This window comes from Panthera tigris, chromosome D4, assembly GCF_018350195.1.
Source record: "Panthera tigris isolate Pti1 chromosome D4, P.tigris_Pti1_mat1.1, whole genome shotgun sequence".
NCBI classification, from domain to species: Eukaryota; Metazoa; Chordata; class Mammalia; order Carnivora; family Felidae; genus Panthera; species Panthera tigris.
This window is the reverse complement of record NC_056672.1, coordinates 72,626,134-72,653,394: the sequence shown is the minus strand read 5'-3', so window position 1 is coordinate 72,653,394 and position 27,261 is coordinate 72,626,134. Positions and strand designations below refer to the sequence as shown.

At 48.3% G+C, this 27,261-nt stretch overlaps 1 protein-coding gene across 2 annotated transcripts in view; it reads left to right on the top strand.

Annotated features, from left to right (window-relative positions):
* Positions 1 to 16,530: 16,530 nt before the first annotated feature.
* ZFP37 (ZFP37 zinc finger protein) overlaps positions 16,531 to 27,261 on the top strand; it is a 45,869-nt gene continuing 35,138 nt past the window's right edge. Inside the window, exons 1-4 of one of the 2 annotated variants that reach the window (XM_042963973.1) lie at positions 16,847 to 16,923; positions 21,280 to 21,368; positions 22,025 to 22,151; positions 22,461 to 22,595. In XM_042963973.1, coding sequence (XP_042819907.1) covers positions 22,052 to 22,151; positions 22,461 to 22,595 — 235 coding nt within the window. In that variant the 5' untranslated portion in view covers positions 16,847 to 16,923; positions 21,280 to 21,368; positions 22,025 to 22,051. Of the gene's footprint in view, positions 16,924 to 21,279; positions 21,369 to 22,024; positions 22,152 to 22,460; positions 22,596 to 27,261 lie in introns of both variants that reach the window. The other variant, XM_042963980.1, reaches the window with a different exon arrangement.

Sequence of the window (27,261 nt, the reverse complement as noted above, 5' to 3'; positions counted from 1 at the left end):
GTTGGTGGGCGGGGCCGCAGTCAGACCCTATGTCTGCCCCCAGCCCACCGCTGGAGCCACAGTCAGACTGGTGTGTACTTTCTCTTCCCCTCTGCTAGGGGCGGGATTCACTGTGGGGTGGCATGGCCTGTCTGGGCTACTTGCACATTGCCAGGCTTGTGGTGTTGGGGATCTGGCGTATTAGCTGGGGTGGATCAGCAAGGTGCACGGGGGCGGGAGGAGCAGGCTCAGCTCACTTATCCTTGGGTGATCCGCTTTGAGAGGGGCCCTGCGGCACCAGGAGGGAGTCAGACCCACCACCGGAGGGATGAATCCGCAGAAGCACAGCATTGGGTGTTTGCGCGGTGCAAGCAAGTTCCCTGGCAGGAACTGGTTCCCTTTGGGATTTTGGCTGGGGGATGGGCGAGGGAGATGGCACTGGTGAGCGCCTTTGTTCCCCACCAAGCTGAGCTCTGTCATCCGGGGCTCAACAACTCTCCCTCCCGTTGTCCTCCAGGCTTCCTGCTCTCGAACAGAGCTGTTAACTTATAACCTTCCAGATGTTAAGTCCCGCTTGCTGTCCGAACACACTCTGTCCTGCCCCTCTGCTTTTGCAAGCCAGACTGGGGGGCTCTGCTTTGCCAGTGGGCTGCCCCTCCACCCCGGCTCCCTCCTGCTATTCCATGTAGCATGCACCGCCTCTCCGCCCTTCCTACCCTCTTCCGTGGGCCTCTCTTGTCTGCGCTTTGCTCCGGAGAATCTGTTCTGCTAGTCTTCTGGCGGTTTTCTGGGTTATTTAGGCAGGTGTGGGTGGAATCTAAGTAATCCACAGGACGCGGTGAGCCCAGTGTCCTCCTACGCCACCATCTTCCTCCCTGCTATCCCCAATCAGATTCTGAAATAAGTTAGCTTAAAAGAAATCAAAATTATGAATAAAATTATTTGCAATTTGAATGTTTAATTTTTCTTCCACTAAATTTTTCTCATTGCCAAACACTTAAGATTCACCCAACTTAAAAAATGAAGGAGGCATTTTTCACATACTAGTTTCCAAACGTCTTTTGTTTGGATGCCAGCATAGAGCCTGATGTGGGAGTCGAACCCACAAACCTGTGAGATCATGACCTGAGCAGAAACCAAGAGTCCGATGCTTAATCGCATGAGCCACCCAGGCACTCCTGCTGTAGCTTTTATTGCTGTGACTTATTCATTCTATAACTGGAAGCCTGTGTCTCCCACCCCCTTCATTCATTTTGCCTATCCACCCATCTGGCAACCATCAGTTTGTTCCCTGTATTTATAGATCTGATTCCACTTTTTGTTTGTTTGTTTATTCATTTTTTTTTATTCTACATATGAGTGAAATCCTATGGCTTTTGTCTTTGTCTGACTTATTTCACTTAGCATAACGGGTCCACCCGTGTCTCACAAATGGCAAGATCTCATTCTTTGTAAGGCCATGTAATAGTCCATTATAGACATATTTATATATGCCACATCTTCCTTATGCATCCATCTATCAATGGACTGAATCTCAGAAGAGCGAATCAGTCACTGGCCAGGACAGACATTCACCCCAGCAGGGAGAAGGCAGAGCTACACATGTGGGACCCAAGCAGATCTCCTTCTAACTTTCCTAGCAAAGTTCAAAAGAACTCTTTCCGGGCAGGACTTTTGCATATTTTTGCCACAAGGACAATCTGTCTTCAGCTATACAGGTATAGAGGAAAATTATAAGTTACTTAGTCTCTCTGTACCTCATGTTGCTCATATGTGGATAATAATAGTACATGGTCATAAGTTTTAGTGGCATTAAAATCACGTGACTTGGTACAGTGTCTAATGTATAATTTTTCAACTCAATAATGATGAGCTGTTATGACATATGAGTAGATGTAGAAATATATGAAGGGAGAATAGACAATAGCAGACACATAAATGGCTAGTAAACATTTCAGCCTATTAAGAATCCAAATGGGTAGACTGGGTGGCTCCGTCGGTTAAGTGTCCGATTCTTGATCTCAGCTCAGGTCTCAATCTCAGGTTTGTGAGTTCAAGCCCCACGTTGGGCTCTATGCTGGGAGTGAAGCCCACTTAAAAAAAAACCTAAATGAATGTAAGTTAAAATAACCCATCCTTTTTAAAGGTCAATAAAGCAAAGACCCAAAAAGAATCCTTAGAGTGTCAGAGAAGGGCAAGATGAATTCTCGTCCCTATCTGTCAAAACCTCCTAAATGTCACCAAAATAGCCAATATAATAGGAAATAATAGAAATATTCTTTTTGACTCCCAGCTCTTCTTCCACTTGCTTGCTGGGCACTAGCAGGTGCAGGAGGAAAGATCCCAGCACCAGGCTGTGCAGATTGTTCTATGTGAGGATGAGTTTCTTGTGGTCCAGGAGTGTGAGCTGTGGCTTATTTCCAGCCCAAGATTTCAGAACCATAAGCATGTCCTTGGGAGGAAGGGACTTGCACTGTGGGCTTATGTTTCACACTGCAGGGGAAGAGGCAGGTTTCTAATATGTAGGAAATTCTCAATACCTGGGCTTTGATTTTTACACTTACACTTGGGTAGGATGATTATGCAAGTCACTTTTTAGTATTTGTCTTTAGGCAGCTCTTGTCTCGCAAATTTCCAAATCATCTGCATAAAGAGCTTCCTTTCTCTCTCAGTCTTGTTACCCATGTAACGGACCTCAGGTCCCTTTAGAAACTATGGAGAATACCCAGGAAATAAGACCATGGAAAGGACATTGGCCAACTAGGAGCAGAATAACTCTGCCCAGATATAGCCTGCCTCAATTGGATGGAATAAAATAAATCATAACAAAACTGAAGGACACATGAGTGAGTATAGGATATATACCAACCATCTAAGGATCACCTCACAACCAGGTACAGAAATTGGGTCTGCATCTTTTGTCTGTGTCTGCTGTTTATTTTCCATGGAAAATAACACTTTTACTTGTATTCCATAAAAGAAGGTATTTTTTTTCTGTTCTCTTTCTTCTTTTGTACTGGGCATGGTCATATTTTTCAAGTTGGTCCATAAGGTACAAAAACATGTAACAGGGGACACCTGAGTGGCTCAGTCAATTAAGCGTCCCACTCTTGGTTTGGGCTCAGGTCATGATCTCACAGTTTGTGAGCTCGAGCCCTGTGTCTGCCCCTGTGCTGACAGCATGGAGACTGCTTTGGATTCTCTGTCTCCCTCTCTCTGCCCCTCCCCCACTTGGGTTTTCTCTCTCTCTCTCTCTTTCACTTTCAAAAATAAATAACCATTAAAAACCCCGCATGGCAGGAGTGTGACAGACCTAAGCTAGGATACAGCATTGAAAACAGTGATATTTATTTGAGGCACATCAGGGACACAATTGTTGTTTCTCATTGAGGCCATGTACTGTAGATGGGATCACTGGATGGGTCATGTCCAAAGCAGTGTGATGAGCAGAAGAGGTGGAGAGGAAGAGACTTCTTTGGTTGTTACCACCCCTGCTCCTCCATCAAAACAGCCTCCAGCAACATCCACAGGGCCTGTAGGTCATGTTGCAGCTGCCTGTGGCTGATGAAAGCAGACAAGCCACTTAGAATCTGTCCTTAAAACTGGACTCACACCGAGGCACCTGGGTGGCTCAGTCGATTAAGCATCTGATTTTGGCTCAGGTCATGATCTCACAGTTCATAGGTTGGAATCCTGTCGTCAGGCTCTGTGCTGACAGCTCAGAGCCTGGAGCCTGCATTGGATTCTGGGTCTCCCTCTCTCTCTGCCCCTCCCCCACTCACACTCTCTCTCAAAAATAAATAAACATTAAGAAAAAAAAAAAGTATTGGACTCACACCGGGGTGCCTGGGTGGCTCAGTTGGGTAAGCATCTGATATTGACTCAGGTCATGATCTCACAGTTCATGAGTTCGAGCCCCACGTTGACTCTATGCTGACAGCTCAGAACCTGGAGACTGCTTCAGATTCTGTATCTCCCTCTCCCTCTGCCCCTACCCAGCTCGTGCTCTCTCTCTCTCAAAAACGAATCAACATTTTAAAACATCTTTAAAAAAGAAAGAATTGTACTCATACCAACCCAGATCTCATAGTAAGGAGCTATGTCATATTAATGAGAATGTTTTGTGGTTGCTGAGGCTCCCAGAGTTCTTAACATGTTCTGAGGCTTTATGAAACCATTACTTGGCTCTGTCAGGTATCACAATACTTTTGTAATAATTACCTTGCAGCCCATATTGATAGAGATTGTCACATCTTCTTAGAAAATATGTTACAAGAGTGAGAGATGATTCAAACTCCTCAAATGTATGGAAGGCCTCCATGGCCCATCATCACAGGGTGATCATTGTGATTGTTTGGGTCCCTTTGATTGGAAATTAAATCCTAAAGAGTGATCATAGTGGAGGCACCTGGGTGGCTCAGTTGGTTAAGCTGACAGCTCAGAGCCTGGAGCCTACTTTGGACCCTGTGTCTCCCTCTCTCTGCCCCTCCCCTGCGTGTGTTCTGTCTCTCTCTTTCTCTCAAAAACAAATAAACATTAAAAAAAATTGTGAGGGGCGCCTGGGTGGCTCAGTCAGTTAAGCATCCGACTTCAGCTCCGGTCATGATCTCGTGGCTCATGGGTTCGATCCTTGCATCAGGCTCTGTGCTGACAGAGACATTCTGTGTCTCCATTCTCTCTGTCCCTCATGCTCATGCTCTGTCTCTCTCTGTTTCTCAAAAGTAAATAAGCATTAAAAAAATTAACAAAAAATAGTGATCATGGTGATTGGTCCAGGGGAGGGTAGGCTTCCTGAAGTTCGAAATCCAATATGGCCACTCAAAAAGATGCATATGAGGCAATCAGATTCTTTATAATTTGCTATCAGCTAGGTGAGCTGTACTGACCTATTGTATATACACTTTAGGCACCTGAGTTTCTAACTCTGTTCCTTACATGAGCAGCTCTAATTTTGGCTCTACTATCCAGAATTTCTTATGATAGTCTCTAGGAAATGTCCTACAAACTGATCTCCTATTGAGGTTTTCCCAGAAAGAGAAAGAGAACTGTGTGATCCTGTGTATCAGTGCCTCCTCATTCATTCAATAATCCAAAAAGCAATAAGTATTGATCGGACATCTATTGTACACCAGACACTATGATAGGCATGTGGATACAATGATGAGACACAATGTAAACACAGCTCCTACCTGCAGGGAGCTGAGGATCCAGGGGAAGAGAGCACTATTATTCCAATGAGCACACACTGAAAAGGCGATATGAAAACTAGAGAAGTGCTTTTGGAAATACACAGGGTGCCAGGAGAGCTTGTAACCTAGTCTCAGCATATTCGGAAACTTTCTCTGAAGAGAGGACATTGAAATTGATATCTGAAAGGTGAACAGGAGTGGCCTGAGACCACATTTCAGAGGGAAGGAATTGCATGTGCCAAGGCCAGGGCCACCTCCTAGCCCTCACCTTCACAAAGAAGACCGTGGAACCTTCCCGACCTGCTCTGAGAGCCCTCCTGGGTCTTCACGGACCTCTGTTCCTCCTGCCTTTCCAGGGTCCTCCCCCAGCCCCTTTCTCTGCAAGGCACAGAGAATACACCTTGCCTTGCAGAAAACACCTTCATATTTTCTGGGGAAAGGGCCTCGCCTCCCCAACTTCTCATTCCCCGGGCTCTTGCCACTGTAGCCCGCCCCACATCGTCCACGAACATCACTCTCTTTTATCCAGAGGAAGAGATGAGGGAAGAGTCAAGAAGGAGTGGGGTGCCATGGGAGCAGGAAACTTTATGAATACGCAGGCGGATGCAGAGTGGGACAGGTGAGGCTCTATGTGTCCCAAGGAATTCCTCAAGAGGAGGGACTCAAGGTCAGGGCGTTGACGTTGGGGGTGTAAGGACGGCCAAGTGGCAAGCTAGCGATGTCCCATGTCTCGGTTGGAGTGCTCGTTCTACGGGTTTGTAGTACATCTGTGAGCATCTCAGTGACGTGTGCGGGACACAGACTGTGCGTTCTAGGGTTACAAATAAAATCTCTTTAGTGTTGATACAATGAAGCGCCGAAATAGGAAAACCAAAGATGAATAAAAGATTCAGGAGACTAACAGAATACACTGTCACAGTGGCAGAGGTTTGAAGTAGTAATAACTTTATTGGAACACATGTAAACATAGGGATCCATAAGGAAGGAGACACGTGACTTTCATTCCAGCGTGAGAAACCCTGCAAGGTCCCTCACACATCCGGGCTGCTCATTGGTCTCACAAGACCTGTTGGAGATACCTTCTAGGTGTTCGTCCTGAAGAAACCCGATCTCCAGTAACCCCACCCCCCAAAAAAAAACAAGTGTGTTTTTTTGGAGTGGCGGTCACAACAGGTACACACACACACACACACGCGCGCGCGCGCGCGCATACATGAGGCGTTTTATTTTTGAAATAAAACAGGAAAACACCTAGGGATGAGAAGGCACCAATCCCGTCCCTCACTCCAGCGATCTGAGCCACCAGAGGAAAAGAAGGGTTTTGCTCCGAAGGCTCCCGTTCGCGGGCTGTCTTCTGGAAACCTGGCCGCGCCCCTGAGCTGGCACCGGGTGGGAGCCGAGCTGTGGTCCCACCTAAACCCGATTCGCGGACCGGCGCGTCTGGGCCAGGCTGGGCCCGAGCTCGTCGCGGCGGTGCGCGCCGTGCGGCCGGCCGCGGACGCCTGCCCCGAAGTGGGGCGCGCCGATCCGACCGGCTGGGACAGAGGGGACCCCTGATCGCCACCTCCCCCCACCCCCCCAGATCGGGCCCCCTACGGCCGGGCGCCGCGGGCGCCGAGGGCGGCGGGAGGCTGGCCGGCGGGCGCGGGCTGCTGGGCGAGCAGGGCGTAGAGCAGGGAGGCCGCCCAGTGCAGGGTCGCGCCCGCGTGCGCCAGCTGCCAGGAGAGCCAGGCGCGCTGCGAGGCCGAGGGCTGCGTGCGGCGGGTGGGCACAGGCAGGAAGGCGCCCCCTGGGGCCCGCAGCTCGTCCAGGCCCACCGCCAGCGCGCCCACCCGGTCAAAGAGCCTGCCGGTGACCACCTCCAGGGGCTCGCGCGCCTCCGGCCACAGGTGGCAGCGGCGGCGCTTTGGGGAGGCGGGCCGGGCCTCGCGGCCGTCCTGGCACCGTCCGCGGTGCGTGGTCCTCACGGGCGATCTGCGCCGGGTCCTCCGGTCCTTGTGGCGCCACGGAGAGTGGGCGGCACCTGCGCGGGAGAGCAAAGGAGAGCGGTTTCGGCGAGTGCCCAGGCCCGTGGGGATCGCTTGCCAAGGTCTCCGCCGCCCCTTCCGGGTCTGGACTACCCCGCCCCCACTGGCCACCCCACCCACTGTGCCCCAGCACCCCTGACTCTGGCGGCCCCTTCCAGGATCTGGTGGGAACCGGCGCCAAGGCTTGCACGCCTTCCCCCCAACCCTGGAGCGCTCTAGGAGCATCTCACCCTGGCGGTGTCTGTCTCCTCCCCCGGGGGTACCCGGCTTGCCACTCAGCCCCCACCCAACTCACTACGTCTCGTCAGCTCTGCAGAGGGCCAGCCCAGAAACCTACCTCTTGTGCCATGACCTCTTGGTCCTTCTGCAGGGCAGTCAGACCGGTGGTCTCTTCCCCGTTGGGCCGGAGACGGTCCTCCCCTTCCCTTCTCCTGGCAGCGTCCATTTTCTCTGGAGCTATCGTCAAGGCAGCCATCGGGGCTTCTCCCTCGCTTGTGCCCGGAGCCCTTGGTCTCCTGGCTCTGCCTGGTGATCGCTGCGAGTGGAGAGGAGAGGAATGAGTGGTCTGTGGCCTAACTCTGGACTCTGGGGTTCAATGGATTAGAGGAGGTTCCAAGTCTGACCCTGGTCGCTATTAGCCTCACCCCCACAGGCCGTTCTCCTCCAGCTGCCCACAGCCAGCTCTCCAGGGCCCAGCCTTTTCTGTCACTGTCTATGTGCCCCAGCCGCCTGGTACGCATACTCCAGCAAATGGTCCCTCAAGTTGGCAGAGCCCATGACCACAAGGAATCTGACCTTGGTCTTGGGTTTCTCTCGCCACTTTCAGCATTGTAACCATCAAAGGTAAAATCTTCCTGGGTGTGAAAATCAATGAGGGGAAGCTCATTTAAAATCCAGTTGCCGGGGGGTGGGGGGGGGGTGGGGGGGGGTTGGTGGGAGGGGTGGGGGGGTGGGAGGCTCGATGGGTTAAGGGTCCCACTTCAGCTGGGCTCAGACCCTGGTCTCAGGGTCCTTGGGTTCAAGGCCCGTGTCAGGCTCTGTGCTGGCAGCTCGGAACCCGGATCCTACTTTGGATTCTGTGTCTCCCTCTCTCTCTGCCCCCTCTCCCTCCCCGCTCTCAAAAAAATTTTTTTCTGTAAGTAAATAAAATCCAGTCGGGAGGCCAGAAGGGGTTGTTCTCACACCACAACACTGTCGCCAAGTACAGAATCACCAAATACAAACCCCAAGAGGAAGGAAGAGAAGAGACATGCATCGCTTCTCCTGCAGGACTGGATTAGCCCGGCAACTCAGCTGATGGAAAGCTATTGTGCCATAGCTTTCACGTTCAGAATTGCAATACCCTGAGATCCCCCGATAAACCCATTTTTTGCTGGCACAAAAGGTGACTTTTACCTGTAAGGTCAACAGGGGCCTGCTGCTTTGCCCATCGCCGCCCAATCTCTTGTGCCTCCCAAACCCTCACAGCCATCAGGCCAAAGCCACCCTCCCACAAGAGAAGCTGGAACCCTACCTCCTGTGCTCTTCCAGTCCTCTCTGGCCTCCACGATTCCATTCTTTCTCTGTCTTTCATAGGAATGTGGATCTTCTCCTCTCTCTTCAGAGGATGGGCTTGCCTGGGAGTAACTCCCTTTGTAATTTCTGCGGGAGCAGCCCTGTCTCCTCGGGTGCTCCTGGCCAGGCCTCCCTCCACTCACAGCCGACTCCATTTCATCCAAGTCTCCTACCTGAGCCACACGTCTGGACGCCCAAAGACTGCAGGAGGCAATGGCCAGGCGGGCAGAGGGCACGGTTTTATATGAAGTCCCCAGGGCCTCCGAGGGCCTGCTGGGAGCAGGACCGGACCACACCCAAGGCAGGGGAAGCTATGGGTTGGATTAGGTCCTCTATGGGCTCTCAGTCCTTAAACTCTTCAGCTGGCAGCTTCTGAGCATTCTTCTTGCAGACGTTGGCAAAACCAGTTGGTTCTGTGCTGCATGTTGATTTCAAAGAAAGTACAACATTTTGTTGTTTGTTTTGAGTTGGGGTTTTCATATTTAATAGTTCTACATGAAATCAGTGTTATAAAACTATGTTAGACTTAGGTACACAAAATATAACAAATATATATGTAATTAAGTTTCTAATATATATTTGGTTATATTTCACATATATATTATTTATTTGGTGGAGAGTACAATTCTTCCATTTTGAATCACCCATAGAGGACCTAATCCAACCCATAGCTTCCCCTGCCTTGGGTGTGGTCCGGTCCTGCTCCCAGCAGGCCCTCGGAGGAGGGGCCATGGGCCCCTGGGGACTTCATATAAAACCGTGCCCTCTGCCCGCCTGGCCATTGCCTCCTGCAGTCTTTGGGCGTCCAGACGTGTGGCTCAGGTAGGAGACTTGGATGAAATGGAGTCGGCTGTGAGTGGAGGGAGGCCTGGCCAGGAGCACCCGAGGAGACAGGGCTGCTCCCGCAGAAATTACAAAGGGAGTTACTCCCAGGCAAGCCCATCCTCTGAAGAGAGAGGAGAAGATCCACATTCCTATGAAAGACAGAGAAAGAATGGAATCGTGGAGGCCAGAGAGGACTGGAAGAGCACAGGAGGTAGGGTTCCAGCTTCTCTTGTGGGAGGGTGGCTTTGGCCTGATGGCTGTGAGGGTTTGGGAGGCACAAGAGATTGGGCGGCGATGGGCAAAGCAGCAGGCCCCTGTTGACCTTACAGGTAAAAGTCACCTTTTGTGCCAGCAAAAAATGGGTTTATCGGGGGATCTCAGGGTATTGCAATTCTGAACGTGAAAGCTATGGCACAATAGCTTTCCATCAGCTGAGTTGCCGGGCTAATCCAGTCCTGCAGGAGAAGCGATGCATGTCTCTTCTCTTCCTTCCTCTTGGGGTTTGTATTTGGTGATTCTGTACTTGGCGACAGTGTTGTGGTGTGAGAACAACCCCTTCTGGCCTCCCGACTGGATTTTATTTACTTACAGAAAAAAATTTTTTTGAGAGCGGGGAGGGAGAGGGGGCAGAGAGAGAGGGAGACACAGAATCCAAAGTAGGATCCGGGTTCCGAGCTGCCAGCACAGAGCCTGACACGGGCCTTGAACCCAAGGACCCTGAGACCAGGGTCTGAGCCCAGCTGAAGTGGGACCCTTAACCCATCGAGCCTCCCACCCCCCCACCCCTCCCACCAACCCCCCCCACCCCACCCCACCCCCCCACCCCTCCCCCCCCCGCAACTGGATTTTAAATGAGCTTCCCCTCATTGATTTTCACACCCAGGAAGATTTTACCTTTGATGGTTACAATGCTGAAAGTGGCGAGAGAAACCCAAGACCAAGGTCAGATTCCTTGTGGTCATGGGCTCTGCCAACTTGAGGGACCATTTGCTGGAGTATGCGTACCAGGCGGCTGGGGCACATAGACAGTGATAGAAAAGGCTGGGCCCTGGAGAGCTGGCTGTGGGCAGCTGGAGGAGAACGGCCTGTGGGGGTGAGGCTAATAGCGACCAGGGTCAGACTTGGAACCTCCTCTAATCCATTGAACCCCAGAGTCCAGAGTTAGGCCACAGACCACTCATTCCTCTCCTCTCCACTCGCAGCGATCACCAGGCAGAGCCAGGAGACCAAGGGCTCCGGGCACAAGCGAGGGAGAAGCCCCGATGGCTGCCTTGACGATAGCTCCAGAGAAAATGGACGCTGCCAGGAGAAGGGAAGGGGAGGACCGTCTCCGGCCCAACGGGGAAGAGACCACCGGTCTGACTGCCCTGCAGAAGGACCAAGAGGTCATGGCACAAGAGGTAGGTTTCTGGGCTGGCCCTCTGCAGAGCTGACGAGACGTAGTGAGTTGGGTGGGGGCTGAGTGGCAAGCCGGGTACCCCCGGGGGAGGAGACAGACACCGCCAGGGTGAGATGCTCCTAGAGCGCTCCAGGGTTGGGGGGAAGGCGTGCAAGCCTTGGCGCCGGTTCCCACCAGATCCTGGAAGGGGCCGCCAGAGTCACGGGTGCTGGGGCACAGTGGGTGGGGTGGCCAGTGGGGGCGGGGTAGTCCAGACCCGGAAGGGGCGGCGGAGACCTTGGCAAGCGATCCCCACGGGCCTGGGCACTCGCCGAAACCGCTCTCCTTTGCTCTCCCGCGCAGGTGCCGCCCACTCTCCGTGGCGCCACAAGGACCGGAGGACCCGGCGCAGATCGCCCGTGAGGACCACGCACCGCGGACGGTGCCAGGACGGCCGCGAGGCCCGGCCCGCCTCCCCAAAGCGCCGCCGCTGCCACCTGTGGCCGGAGGCGCGCGAGCCCCTGGAGGTGGTCACCGGCAGGCTCTTTGACCGGGTGGGCGCGCTGGCGGTGGGCCTGGACGAGCTGCGGGCCCCAGGGGGCGCCTTCCTGCCTGTGCCCACCCGCCGCACGCAGCCCTCGGCCTCGCAGCGCGCCTGGCTCTCCTGGCAGCTGGCGCACGCGGGCGCGACCCTGCACTGGGCGGCCTCCCTGCTCTACGCCCTGCTCGCCCAGCAGCCCGCGCCCGCCGGCCAGCCTCCCGCCGCCCTCGGCGCCCGCGGCGCCCGGCCGTAGGGGGCCCGATCTGGGGGGGTGGGGGGAGGTGGCGATCAGGGGTCCCCTCTGTCCCAGCCGGTCGGATCGGCGCGCCCCACTTCGGGGCAGGCGTCCGCGGCCGGCCGCACGGCGCGCACCGCCGCGACGAGCTCGGGCCCAGCCTGGCCCAGACGCGCCGGTCCGCGAATCGGGTTTAGGTGGGACCACAGCTCGGCTCCCACCCGGTGCCAGCTCAGGGGCGCGGCCAGGTTTCCAGAAGACAGCCCGCGAACGGGAGCCTTCGGAGCAAAACCCTTCTTTTCCTCTGGTGGCTCAGATCGCTGGAGTGAGGGACGGGATTGGTGCCTTCTCATCCCTAGGTGTTTTCCTGTTTTATTTCAAAAATAAAACGCCTCATGTATACGCGCGCGCGCGCGCGTGTGTGTGTGTGTGTGTACCTGTTGTGACCGCCACTCCAAAAAAACACACTTGTTTTTTTTGGGGGGGTGGGGTTACTGGAGATCGGGTTTCTTCAGGACGAACACCTAGAAGGTATCTCCAACAGGTCTTGTGAGACCAATGAGCAGCCCGGATGTGTGAGGGACCTTGCAGGGTTTCTCACGCTGGAATGAAAGTCACGTGTCTCCTTCCTTATGGATCCCTATGTTTACATGTGTTCCAATAAAGTTATTACTACTTCAAACCTCTGCCACTGTGACAGTGTATTCTGTTAGTCTCCTGAATCTTTTATTCATCTTTGGTTTTCCTATTTCGGCGCTTCATTGTATCAACACTAAAGAGATTTTATTTGTAACCCTAGAACGCACAGTCTGTGTCCCGCACACGTCACTGAGATGCTCACAGATGTACTACAAACCCGTAGAACGAGCACTCCAACCGAGACATGGGACATCGCTAGCTTGCCACTTGGCCGTCCTTACACCCCCAACGTCAACGCCCTGACCTTGAGTCCCTCCTCTTGAGGAATTCCTTGGGACACATAGAGCCTCACCTGTCCCACTCTGCATCCGCCTGCGTATTCATAAAGTTTCCTGCTCCCATGGCACCCCACTCCTTCTTGACTCTTCCCTCATCTCTTCCTCTGGATAAAAGAGAGTGATGTTCGTGGACGATGTGGGGCGGGCTACAGTGGCAAGAGCCCGGGGAATGAGAAGTTGGGGAGGCGAGGCCCTTTCCCCAGAAAATATGAAGGTGTTTTCTGCAAGGCAAGGTGTATTCTCTGTGCCTTGCAGAGAAAGGGGCTGGGGGAGGACCCTGGAAAGGCAGGAGGAACAGAGGTCCGTGAAGACCCAGGAGGGCTCTCAGAGCAGGTCGGGAAGGTTCCACGGTCTTCTTTGTGAAGGTGAGGGCTAGGAGGTGGCCCTGGCCTTGGCACATGCAATTCCTTCCCTCTGAAATGTGGTCTCAGGCCACTCCTGTTCACCTTTCAGATATCAATTTCAATGTCCTCTCTTCAGAGAAAGTTTCCGAATATGCTGAGACTAGGTTACAAGCTCTCCTGGCACCCTGTGTATTTCCAAAAGCACTTCTCTAGTTTTCATATCGCCTTTTCAGTGTGTGCTCATTGGAATAATAGTGCTCTCTTCCCCTGGATCCTCAGCTCCCTGCAGGTAGGAGCTGTGTTTACATTGTGTCTCATCATTGTATCCACATGCCTATCATAGTGTCTGGTGTACAATAGATGTCCGATCAATACTTATTGCTTTTTGGATTATTGAATGAATGAGGAGGCACTGATACACGGGATCACACAGTTCTCTTTCCTTTTCTGGGAAAACCTTAATAGGGTTTGTAGGACATTTCCTAGAGACTATCGTAAGAAATTCTACATAGTTAACAAGTAACATACAGGCTAATTTAGGAGACAGAGTTAGAAACTCAGGTACCTAAAATATATATATCCAGTAAGGTCAGGTGATAGCAAAGGAAATAATAGAGTTGATCCAAAGCAGAGACACTTTTCCAGGGGTCTCTTTGATATTATGACTTTTTTACTCACTTGAAAATGTCTTACCATGTACAGAAACTCTCATGTAAATAGCAATCCACAATTGATCCTTATTGTATTTACAGAATTAAATTAATTGTAAGATGTTCTCTTTTCCTATTTGTCCTGAATTAGAAAATGGACTCACTCTGCCATGTGGAGAAATGATGGAACTTTTTTTCTAAATTGAAGAGTTTCTGGTCACCATCCTATTCCCACCAAGTGACTTTACTACCTCATTTTGTCTTTGCCATTCTCTCTTCCTTGCTCTCCCTCCTCTTCAGTGCAGCGAATGTCCTTATCCTGTTTCTCCTATCTTTTCCACCCATTTCTTTCTCTCAATACCGTGCTCCCCAAAGGGTATCTGAGGAATACTGGTCATTTACTAGAATTAGGGGGGCTTGGAGAACTGTTCCAATTTAGAACAGCATTACCGTGTATAGATTTGTTGGAATTTGTTTCCATATGTTAAGGAATACTATGTTATAAGCCCACAGAAACTGGCCTGGCTTTCTTCTTTCTGAATTAGTTGTAAGCAGAATGAAAGAGCTATTTTTTTTTAAGTTTTTTTTTTTTTAATGTTTATTTTTGAGAGAGAGAGAGAAACAGAGTGTGAGCAGAGGAGGTGCAGAAAGAGAGGGAAACAGAATCCAAAGCAGGCTCCAGGGTCTGAGCTGTCAGCACAGAGCTGGACAATGGACTGGAACTCACAAACCCTGAGATCATGACCTGAGCTGAAGTCAAACACTTAGCCGACTGAGCCACCCAGACGCTAGAGAGCTATTTTTTTAATGTAAATATTGGAACACTGGGACTGTAACATCAGATCAATTTAAGTAAGGACTGTATTTGAGGAGCATGGGAAGGAACTGCTCACATCCAGGGTACAAGGACAGAAAAATGCTCAGTCTGGAACACAGGGAAGAGGGCTGTGTCCCTTTTTTTTTTTTTTTTTTAACATTTATTTTAAGTTTTGAAAGACAGAGAGAGACAGAGTGTGAGTGGGAGAGAGGCAGAGAGAGAGGAAGTCACAAATTCCAAAGCAGGCTCCAGGCTCTGAGCTGTCAGCACAGAACCCGATACAGGGCTTGAACTCCCAAACTGTGAGATGATGACCTTAGCTGCAGTCGGATACTTAACCAACTGAGCCACCCAGGCACCCCCACCTTCACTTTTCACTGAGTCTTTGCTGCATAAGAAATGATCAGGGGCACCTGGGTGGCTCAGTCGGTTGGGCGTTGGGCTTTGGCTCAGGTCATGATCTCTTGGTTCATGTGATTCATGAGTTCGAGCCCCACTTTGGGCTCTGTGCTGACAGCCTAGAGTCTGGAGCCTGCTTTGGATTCTGTGTCTCCCTCCTCTCTGTCCCTCCCCCACTCACACTCTGTCTCTGTCTCTCTCAAAAATAACACAAATTTATTATCTCAGTGTTGCAGTAGGTCAGAAGTCTGATGGTGGCATGGCTGGATTCCCCACACGAGGTCACACAAAGCTCAATTCAAGCTGCTGGCTGAGTTGTGTACTAAAGAGTCCACTAGAGAAAGATATGCTTGTTAGCTCCCTCAGAATGTTAGTAGAAATCATTTCCTTGCTGTTGAGGACTGAGGTCCTGTTGTCTTGCTCGTTGTAGACCAAAACCCACTCTCAGCTCTGAGAGGCTGATTTCAGGTTCTTGCTGTGTGGCCCCTCCGCAGGCCTGTTCCTATTTGTAATTTCTGACTTCAGGAAGGGTCCAGTCTCTTTCAGGGGCTCACCTGATTAGGTCAGGTCCACCCAGAATCATCTCCACTTTTTTATGAACTCAAAATCAACTCATTTGGGATCTTATATAGGTATGAGATCACAGGTTCCTGAAAGAGAGGGGATCTCTTAAAGGTGTGGTAACAGGGGCAGAGATAATGGGGGCCATATTCGAATTCTGCCTATCACAATATTTACAACAGACTTTGCTAGGCTCTAGAATTGATGCCACAAGACTGGGGAAAGCATTGTTGGGATAGTTGGAAAATAAATGAGAAACACACCACTGTGATTTGTGGAACAACAACAACAAATTATTGTTAGAAAAACTTTTTCAATAATAGGATGGGGAGACTAGGCAGAAAAGTGTCCTGAAATTAGGTGGCCTAAGGAGTCTCAAGAGCTCAGCGAAGGTGCACTGAGAATTGTATTCAGACTAAAGATCGAGCCCGCGAGGGGAACGGATGCAGCCACTGCTGAGGGATAACTAATTGTTCACTCATCTAAATGGAAGGTGCGAAACAGGGTGTGTTTGACTCTGGAAAAAGCAACCACGTATTTGGGATAACTTCACAAGCCCGCTGCCCCATTGTAAATTCCATCAGGGCGAACAAAGGCTGTTTCCATCTGGGTCTCCACTCTTTCCCCATTACCTAGCATAGCACAGCAACTTAGCCGGCACAAAGTAAAAGCTCAACACATAATTGTTAAATGAACGGCGTCGGTACACCAAATAGCTCATTGAGAAATTATTTCTGCTCCAATTGCTTGATTATTTGGCTTCAGCTGACCTCACTGAGGAGTGATGTGTTCATTGAACCTGCTGCTTCATTTTTTTCCCCTCATTGTTCTTATACCGTAAAGGTAAAGACGTGTATTTGGACGATTAGTGCTCTCTCCCTATGAAACAATGGTGTCTGAGCGATCGGGCCTTTTCTCCTTCCTCCTCAGTCTCTCTTACTATCCTGGCTGTCTGGATTCCGCGCTGGGCCTCGTGATTGCGGGGTTCCCGGCAACTGGCTGCAGGGACGGATTCAGAAAGGCGACTCCGAATTCTGCATTTGCGTGGCCGAGCCTCCGGACGCCGGGGCTGGGGTGTCGAACGCCGCGAGGCACCGTGCAGTGGGTCCCGGAGCACGCCTCCTGCCCCCTCGCATCTCAGCTCTCGGGACCCTCCGCGGCGTCCCGGGGCCCCCTGCCCGCGCGCGCGCCGGGAGCGCGGGGCCCCCGCTGTACGGCGGAGCCTCGGTCAAGATGGCCGCGCCCTCCCGCGATACCCAGGGGCGCCGCCATCGCAGGCGCCGGGCTCGCTAAGGCCGCGCTTCGAGCAGCCGCCATGTCGGCCTCCGCCTGCGACCCGATCCTCACAAAGCAGGAGAGCGTGGGCCGGAGGAGGGGTGCGGGAACGGCCGAAGGGGCCGGGTGTGCCGCGGAGATGGCCGTGTCGGAGCCGGGGGGCAGCGCCGCGGTGAGCGCGATGGCGGGGCGGGGCGGCCGGGCGGTCCGCGGTGGGCTAGTTGGGGGTCCGTGATTGGAGGGTGGCCGCGGTCTCTGAGAGGAGCGATTTGGGAATTGGAGGCGAGGCTGGAGGGTCTTCTGGCGGGGGAGGGGTGGTCAGCGTGCTGGGGGAATCTGTGGCGCAGTGATGGGGGGCCTGCGCGGTCCGTGGGTGCCACAGTTTAAGGAAATCCGTGTTTCGAGGTATCTGCGATGACAGTGATTGCGGGGGGCGGGGGGGGGGGGGGGAAGGGTGGTCCGAAAGGCCATGGTTTGGAAGGCTGTGGGGATCAGAAATGGCTTCGTGGTGTGTCAGAGATTGGGGAGGTGTGTGGCAATGTGTGGCCTATGGGAGTCTATTACGGTGCCTGTGGTAGTTGGAGACCGGACTGTCCCTGTCTGTGTGCAGAGGTCCTTTAGGAGTTTATTGAATAGTGAAAGGGAAGCGATGATGATGGTTTAGAATAGGGTCGTAGCAAGGGAATGAAAAATCAGATTCAGAATACATCTAGAGATGAGCCAGTAGGACTTCCTGATGAGCTGATATGAAACATGAGGGAAGAGAAGAATCAAGATTTTACATCTAGACTTTTGGCTTGAGGAACCCGATAAAGGGTGCTTCCTTTTTCTGCGAAAGGGTTGTGTTGAAGACGACCAGATTTGGTGGATATAAATGGGAGCCAGAGTGGATGACAGTGGTTCTGCTTTGGCCACATCAAGACGCCCATTACATGCCCAAGTAGAGATGTTGCATAGTCATTAGATGCATGAATCTAGAATTAGGAGAGGTGTGAGCTGGAGAATTCATAATGAAAGACATCAAGCATAAAGATGGTGCTTGAAGCCATAAGATTGGATGAGGTCACCTGCAGAGAGGACGCAGATAGAGAAGAAAAGAGGGACCAAGGACAGAGCTCTGGGTCACTCATACATTTAGAGGTTTGGAAAAGAACAGAAAAAAAGGGAGAATGAGGAGTAGCCACTGAGATATGATGAAAATTGTAAATGTGATGTCAAAGAAGCTTAAAGAAGAAAGATTTTCAAGACCATGCGAGTCCGTTGTGTCATAAGCTCTTGTGAGTCCCAGACTTATCACTGCAGAGAATTTGACTTTGGCAAGATGTAGCTCAATGGTTATTTTGATTGAGAAGAGGTTTTTTTTGTGGTGCGATGAGGGCAAAATCCTGTTGGAATGAGTTGAAAGAATGGAGGTGATGAAATAGAGACAGAGTATAAACCAGGAGTTTTGCTGGTAAAAGGAGCAAATAAATTGGCATTGGATGGGACATGTGATTAAGAGACAGTTTTCATTGGATGAATGATATTAAGGCAACTTTGTATGTCAATAGGAACGATTCAGTAGAAAGGGAACAATAGGTGGCACAAAAGAGAGAGGTGAATTGCAGGGGGTGAAATCCTCAAGAAAGCAGTTGAGGATAGGATCCAAAGCATAAGTGGAGAAACTGGCCTTCAGTGACAGAAGGGACACGTCTTCCGTTTCAACAGAAAGGAGACAGATTGATAGGGGTTTGGAAACAGATTGGTGGAACTGGTGGTAACAAGGCAAGGTAGTTCTTGTTCACTTACATTTATTTTGTCTTTGAAAGTGTAAGGCAGATTCATCAGCTGACAGTGGGAAAGGAGTAGGTGCTGCAGATTTCAGAGAGAAAGCGGAGAATGTTTGGAATAATCATCTTGGAAAGAGGAACAGGAAGCTCTCAGTATTGGGTGCCCATTTGAGATATGTGTCATAAATTTGAAGTGAGTCCAGTCAGCACAGTTGTTTGACTTTTTTCTTTTGGAATGTTTAACTGCAAGGTTGCAGGCAGAGATTAAGTTGGGTTTAAGTTTGAGGCTTTGCTAGGGAAGTACAGTGGAGAAGAAGAGGGGCAAGGAAGTGAAAGCTGTTTTCCGTGGAGTGTGTATGGTGTTAGAACTAAATCTAAACAGGACAGGTGAAAAGTAAGGCTGCGTGGCAATGGAAGATTGTGAAAAAATGGTTAGGATCGATGGGTATGAGGGCCGAATGTCTTTGGAGAAATATTGACATGGAAGGTACTAGAAGAAGTAAGCTGGCAGGACAGTGTTTTAAGTAGAGATTTTAGAGGTGCTGTAATGTATGTGGCAAGGGTCTAAAGAATGCCTGGGCGACGAATCAGTGGCTGAGTTTGGGTAGAAGAAAAGATTGTTGGAGTCAGGAAAGAGAAAGGCCAGGGTGTGGAAGGGCTCGTCTGCATTGATGCAGTTAGTGGAGGAGCTGTAGGGAAGAGGAAGCTCGTGTTCAGGTCTGCAGTGAATGAGGCAGAATTACTGTGCGGAAGAGTTGACATAAGTGGCCCCTGACAGCTGTCCTTAGAAAAGCCTGCTTGCAAGGTTGACCTTTGGCTGACATCTGAGAACTTAGACTGCAGGAGGCTTTGCACCATTCCCAGAAATGATAACAGTGGCTCCCTGTGCCTGAACTAAACTATGTAGGGGCGCCTGGGTGGCTCCGTCGGTTAAGCGTCCGACTTCGGCTCAGGTCATGATCTCACAATCCATGAGTTTGAGCCCCGCGTCGGGCTCTGTGCTGACAGCTCTGAGCCTGGAGCCTGCTTCAGATTCTGTGTGTGTGTGTGTCTCTCTCTGCCCCTCCCCTCCTCCCGCCCGCTGTCTCTTTCTGTCTCAAAAATAAATAAAACATTTAATAAACTAAACGATGTAAACAATGCGGTTTATGCTGAACTCCTGATTTCCTTCTGGGGATCCGGGACTTTTGTGTGTGCCAGGCAGAGGGTGCCCGTGAGCGCCACTGAGTCTCTACGGTGCTTCCTTGGGAAACACCATTTCACACGTGTTCTCACGATTTATTTCTGGAGGAATCATGTGTGTCCCGTGTGACTCCACTGGAAGAGGACTCTTGGATACTTGTGCCTGGCTTCCTCTAGACTTCACCCCATGCACCTTTTCCTTAGCTGTACTACATCGTAGCTCCGAGTACAACTATATGGTGAGGCTGTGAGTTCTTCTAGTTAATCGTTGAAATGGAGGGTTAATGGGTTGAAGTCTGGTGGTACTCTAAACATGATAGGGATTTTGAAGGATGAATGAAGAATAGTTGAAAGTTATCGTTGACCTCAACTTCAGGCCATGAGGTACACGAGTCATGGTTGGGCCAAACCAAATAACCTCCTCCAGCAGGGAGCCTTGTAAGGGAGCAGGATCCTCAGGAGAAGGTAGATTTCAGGCAAAGCAAGCAGGTGAAGGGAATGGCTAAAGAGATTGAAGGTATAGTGAAGTTGGCTGGTACTGATTCAGGTTTCTGTAAATGCCACTGTTGGTGGAGGTCTGTTGGTGTCAGTGATTGGGGACTGGTAGAGTCGGGATTTGGGGTTGCATCAGAGAAGAGACTGATGTGTTCTTTAGGTATCCATAGTTGAGAGACCTGTGGGATTTTGTGATTGGAGTGTGTGGGGGCGACTGGGGAGATTTGTTGCTGTTACTGATAGGGGACTTTGTTGGGATCAGTCTATCAGTGATTGAGAGGCCAGTGACAGTCAATGATGGGACTTCTTAGATGTCCATGACTGGAGGTTTGTCAGGTCAGAGATTGGTGACATACACAGCTAATTGATTGGTGGTCTATGGAGGTAGGGAGTTATTTTTCAATGTGAAACAAATCTGTTCAAGCGTGTATTCATTAGTGGCAAACTTCTCCAGGAGCTGTGTCTCCTCCTCTCACCTGCCTAATAAGAGGAGATCTTAAACATGCTTTAATTTCTCCCCATCCCCACCTTATATTCCTGTTTATTTTTCTTAAGTCACGCCTCTTTTTTTTTTAAATTTTTTAACATTTATTTATTTCTGAGAGACAGAGTATGAGTGGGGGAGGGGCAGAGAGAGAGGGAGACACAGAATCCTAAGCAGGCTCCAAGCTCCGAGCTGTCAGCACAGAGCCTGATGCGGGGCTTGAACTCATGGACGGCGAGATCATGACCTGAGCCAAAGTCAGACACTTAACCGACTGAGCCACCCAGGTGCCTCTAAGTCACGACTCTTGATTTTAATGACTTTTGTAACAGTTGTACAAGAAGATTATCAAGTTACTTGGATGTAACTCGACATTTGACTGGTTTTATTATTCACAGCTCTTTCTTGTACATTATGTCCTTCCCAATCTTGAAATCTTTATTCTGATTCACTTTTCCTTCTTTTAAAAATCACTCCTCTTCTTCTCCTCCTCCTCCTTCCCTGTCCCTCTCCTTTTCTTTACTTCAAAAATATATACGTATTATATTTTCTGCATCCTTACATGCCTAAAATACATTACTTTTGCTTCCAAATATAGGTGATTTTTTGGCTGGTTCTAAAAATCAAGGATCTCAATTCTTCTACCTCATAAACACTATTCCACTGTTTTTTGTTATAGAAGAAAAGGTAAAGACTGATTCTGTTTGTTTTGGTAATTGTCTTTCTCTCTGATAATTGTATGACTTTTTTCACTCTTTATCGTCTTGAATAAACAAATTCACAAGTGGGACTGTTTTAGTCAGTTTGGGCTGCTACAACGAAGTACCATCAACTGAGTAGCTTATAAACAGCAGAAATTTACTGCTGTCAGTTCTGGAGGCGAGAAGTCCAAGATAGGGTGTGAGCCTGGTTGGGATCTGGTGAGACCATCTGCCAGGTTGCAGACTTCTTGTACCCTCACTTGGCAGAAGGAGCAGAGAGAGGAAGCAAGCTGTCTTGTGACTCTTATATGGGCATTAATCCTATTCATGGAGACTCCACCCTCATGAACTCATCCCATTCTAATTACTTCCTGCAGGCCCTGTCTCCTAATACCATCACATTGGAGGGGAGGGTTTCAGCGTATGAATTTTGGGGATACTCAAACATTCAGTCCATAATAGGGACATTTCTTAATATGATTTTTGCCTCTCAAAAAATGCATAATTGAGTAAAGAATTAGTATCCACTATAACATCATGATCAAATTGAATGGTTGAGCTAAGAACAAATCATTATTATCTTGTCCAAATCACTCACTAATGTGAATAACATTAGACTGAATAGAAGTATTGCTATTACAGGGATCAGTAACATTCAAAGATGTGACTATGGCTTTTACCCAGAAGGAATGGGAGCAACTAGATCCTGCCCAGAGGAACCTGTATAAGGATGTGATGCTGGAGAACTACAGCAGCCTTGCCTCAATGGGTAAGAACAGTTCTTTCATAATTCAAAATGTGTGCATGGTGATACCTTCTCTCTGAAGTTCTTGATAAATTTGGCCATGGTTATTATGAATCAAAGAGTTGTGATCCCTTTTGGGTACAACTCAAGATACTGTGTCCCTGTCTCCAAAATGGAAGGTCTCCTTGGGATAGGGTACATGGGCAGCCATTGTGAAATTTCAGAAGCCGTATATTCTTAATTCTTTCAAGGCTCTGAAGTCCAAATATTAGCGTTTGATTTCTGGGATGTTTGTTTTCCTAACACTCAATTTGTACCATTTCTCATGAGCAGGTTATCAAGCTCCCAAACCAGACATGATCTCCAAGTTGGAAAAAGGAGAAGAGCCATGGTTGGGGAAGGGCAAAAAACCTAGACAAGGTGATCCCAGTGAAACAGCAAGACCCAAGCAAATAGGAACCAATGGAAGTAAGTTCCTAGTTTTTTGGTGGTAACTTTGCGATTCTTCAATGATTGATTGATTGATTGATGTTTATTTTTGAGAGGGAGTGAGCATGAGCAGGGAAGGGGCAGAGAGAGAGGGAGACAGAGGATCCGAAGCAGGCTCCGCTCTGACAGCAGAGGGCCTGATGCGGGGCTCATGAACCATGAGATCATGACCTGAGTCAAAGTCGGACGCTTAACCGACTGAGCCACCCAGCCAACCCAATGAATAATTTATTTTTAAAATCTTAAATATTTGAGACCTTTCTTTCTTAACCAGGAGTAGCAGTTGAAAAATATCCTCTCCTGGGGGAGGAGGAGTTCAAACTACAAAGATTCTCTAACCTTGGAGATTCTAATATCCCTTCTGTCTATGAACCTGTCTACGTGTGAGGTTCTCGTATGAGGTTCACTACAGTTGTAAGCCAGTGTTCACGTATGGGGGTTTGCTTACACCACTTGCATCAGTTAGCTTAGGCTAAGTTATGCTCCATTAAGGAATGACCCCCAAATCCCAGTGGCTTCCAACAAGAAAGATTTGTTTCATGCTCATGCTGTAGCCCTATTCCACATTACCCTTTGGACCTACATCGAAAGAGCAGTCCCTATTTGGCAAATCCTGCTCTCATGTCACAAGGAAAGAAGAATGAGTAGAACCACTTGTTGACTTAAAACTACTGAATGGAAGTGGTAGATATCTCTTTCTGCTCACATTTTATTGGCTGATTGGTTAGAGCAGATCACCTGGCCACTCCTAAGCTCAGCAGGGTAGGAATGTACAGCCCTTCTCCAGGGAGGATTCAAGTGGCATGCAGGGGCCTGGGAGGTACAATCTTTCCACAGGGAACAGTAATACAGTATGCCACACCATTCATATTGTGGTAGGAAAAAGGTGACAACTAGAGTTCTGAACCTTTGATACCATACCTCAGATGCCTAACTGACCTTTCCATATATAGTCAGTCATCTTTCCTCATTTATGCTCTCCATTGCTCAGCTTCCAGGAGGAGCAGTGACTCCTCTTAGCTGTTCTCAAAGTCCCATCACTGCTTACCTTGTTTAAAGCAGTGCTGTTTTTTATTATCTCCTTTTTTATTAATATCCTCAGTATATTTCCCTTCATCCAGTCAAGTTCTGGGACTCCATGATACATTTCTCTCCTTATGTGTTCAAACCTTCTTGGGTCCATCCTCTTTCCAAATCTCTTGGCATGATGCTCCCTGCCTTTAATTACTTTCCACTTCCCTTCTTTCACTGTGAAAGTGCTCCAGACCTGTGGTCTATAATGAATCATCATTTCCATTTGCTCCTTAACCTCTACAGTCAAATCCTACAGATTTTGTGTCTCTAGGTAAATTTCTGGCTTTAAAGTAACCCCTGCTTACCTTCCAGCACATATTTTAATAGTTTCGATCAGCATGAAATTCTTGCCTACTTAGCTTAAATTATATACCACTTAAATCTAATCTTCTAAGTGCTTCTTTACATTTATTTCACCAGATTCTCTTTTTTCCACTTGCTGAAGTATCCCTAAGGTTTTGTCTTCTGCTCTCTGTTCTTTTTTTTTTTTTTCTATTGTATTTTCCTCAAAAGAATCATTTGTGCAAATACAAGCTACTTATTCTACATGGGTGACTTTCAAGAAAAATTTATCTTGTCCAGATAAATCTCCAGTTTCTTTGTGTTGCACTCATATTTTTACCTACTTTACAGGAAAGCTCATTCTCAGAGTGTCAGAAATGGAAAGCTTTATATTTCTTTCTAAATTAGAGCTTCCTTTCACCTTCCATATTTTTATCAGGGTCTACTTTGAAAATTTTTTTAACGTTTATTTTATTTTTGAGAGAGGGGAGGGGGGAAGGGGCAGGCAGAGAGCGAGCCACAGAATCTGAAGCAGGCTCCAGGCTCTGAGCTGTCAGCACAGAGCCTGACGTGGGGTTCGAACTCACGAACTGCAAGAACATGACCTGAGTGGAAGTCGGACCCTTAACCTACTGAGCCACCCAGGTGCCCCGGGTCTACTTTGATTTAAGGCCTGTCTACCATGGAGTTCCGGTGCATCTTTGCTCTCTGCCTTCTCTTTTTCTATCCTCTCCTCAGTTCCTGATTTGTTTGTTTGCTGTCTTCACTTCTCACGGACATCACCCAAATTAGCTTTACATTATCTCATGCCTAAATTGTTCTAATTCTTAGGCTGATTTGTTGAATTCATTTTTTAAGTAATTCATCTTAGGTGTTGCCACCAAATATTAAAATATTCACTTATTATTTACATCACTATAGTCCCCAACTTAGCAGAATGTTTACAGTATATTTTTAAGTGTCCTCTGAATTTTCCAACTCTCCACGAATTCTTGAAACCAGAAGGACTAGTCCTTCAAATGGCGAATGAAGGGACCTCATGGAGTTTTCGATCCATCCATTAGTGGCTCCAATTTTGGCTGTGTTTACTTTTCTCACTGTTACTTGGTGTTGCAACTAAAAAATAATACTGAATCATTTAATGCATCTTTGTCATTGCTATAGTGACTTTCTTCTCAGTTCAGTTTCCTATATAGTACTTGGAATTGCTTCAAGGAAAGACTGTTCTATTCCTTCCAATGATTTGCTGAGTCTATTGAGCTATATACTTCAGTCATTTTAGCTTAAAATTCAGGTGTTAGTTACTCTCTCAGATTCAGGATAAACTTACAGTCTTTTTTTTTTTTTAATGTTTATTTATTTTTGAGAGAGAGAGACAGACAGACAGACAGACAGAATTGGAAGCAGGCTCCAGGCTCTGAGCTGTCACCACAGAGCCCGACGCGGGGCTTAAACTCAATAGACCGCGAGTTTACGACCTGAGCCGAAGTTGGACGCTTAACCGACTGAACCACCCAGGCGCCCCAGGATAAGCTCACAATTGTAATCATATGCTCTATCAGACTCAACTCTCTTCATTATTACCCTATTATTATACCATTTCACTAGTTCAGATTCTATCTTTTCCCCTCATGGTAAATTTCTCTCATAGTGCTTTATATTTTTTCCTGCTGGCCAATCTTCATCATTATAAGAGGTTCTTATAATGTTACACCTCAAGGGGAAAGGTTTGAGTTTTGATCCCTTTCTTCCCAGAAGATTTGCCTCTATCCTCTCCAGAATCCTTGGACATTGGAAGAGGCCACCTTTGTCTTGCTCTTGTTCTACCCTTTCCCCCAAAATGCTTGTACCACTTAAAGTTTCCTAAAGGAAAAAGCAGCTGGCAACTCTACCTCTCCCTGTTATATCTATACCACTATATCTATACCTACAAAAATTGATTTTTTTACCCCATGGGAACTAATCTCTTCAAAGTCCTCCATGAAAGTAATGGTGTTTCCTGGCTTATATCCAAATACTAAAACTCTTTTCTGTTTGATCCCGGTTTTCACTTTATCCATGTGTTGTTCCTTTATGACCAAGGCAGCTGTTCAGTTTCTTATATTCTTTGAGACTCTTACATCTGTTTCTCTCTTTGAGTCTGTTTAATTCCCATCCTAAAGCTTTTTCTGCTTTTCCACCCACATAACTGAAGAAAGCTGCCTCAAAATGGTAGTCCCAACTCTTAAGTTTTTGGATTTTTACACATGTCGTATCCATACCTAGCTAAAAGAGGTCTTTGAATTTCAATTCTAAATTCTTAGGAGAAAGAATAGTATTAGTCTAGTTTGGGCCCTATGTTTACCACTGTTCAATCAATTGTTTTCAACCAGAGTTTGGATCATAATGGTACAAACATAATTGCCCCCATGTGTCAGTGTGGGTGGTGGACTCAGAGAAGGAAAACACACACTGGGAAGGTATCTTAAAATGTGTAATTGTATAATGTGTGGAAGGAAGGACGTGAGCAATCACTTAAAGCTGGGAATAAGCTTAAAATTTATGATTAGTAATTAGTAGAGTGACCTGACAGAAACAAAGGTATGCTCCATAGCAAACTGTAGGAAAACAGATACATGTGTACATTGTAACTCTAAATGGTGTAAGTCTCATTTCTATGAATTTTATCATGGTAAAAGCATCAGGGGACTCAGAAACTGTAGGGTTGTTTTTTGTTTGGTTGGTTTTTTAGTTTTTCGGGGGTTTTTTGGTTGTTTGTTTGTTTGTTTGTTTTAGTACAGGAATGTCGTTATTATATTGATCGTAGGTGGTAGCACTGGAACACCCTTTCCTGCTTATTCCCTTAGTCACCTATAAGCTGTTCAGTATTTCTTGGTAGACTTCCCTTATTTTCTCTATTTTGGCTCTTTGGAGGGCAGTAACAAAAATTTACTCAGGCTAGCCTAAGTAAATCAAGGAATTTACTATAAGGACTTAGGTTTATCTCTTGTAACCTAAAGGTGGATATGTCACCCTGACCCTACCAGGGATTAGAACTAGGAACTGGAAAGCCATCCAGAATTGGGATTAGACAAATGGTCTCTTTGAGAACATGTGATCTCACATCTCTGCTTCTTTGTGGATGTATGCTTCGTTCTTCATACTGATGAACTTTCTGTTTACACAGGGAAGATATGACTTTACTATTACTCGTTTTATATCATTGTAAAAACCCAATGGAGACAAACTAGAGTCTAAATATTTAGGAGGAAGACTCATATTGGACACTTTGGCTTGAGCCAGATGTGTC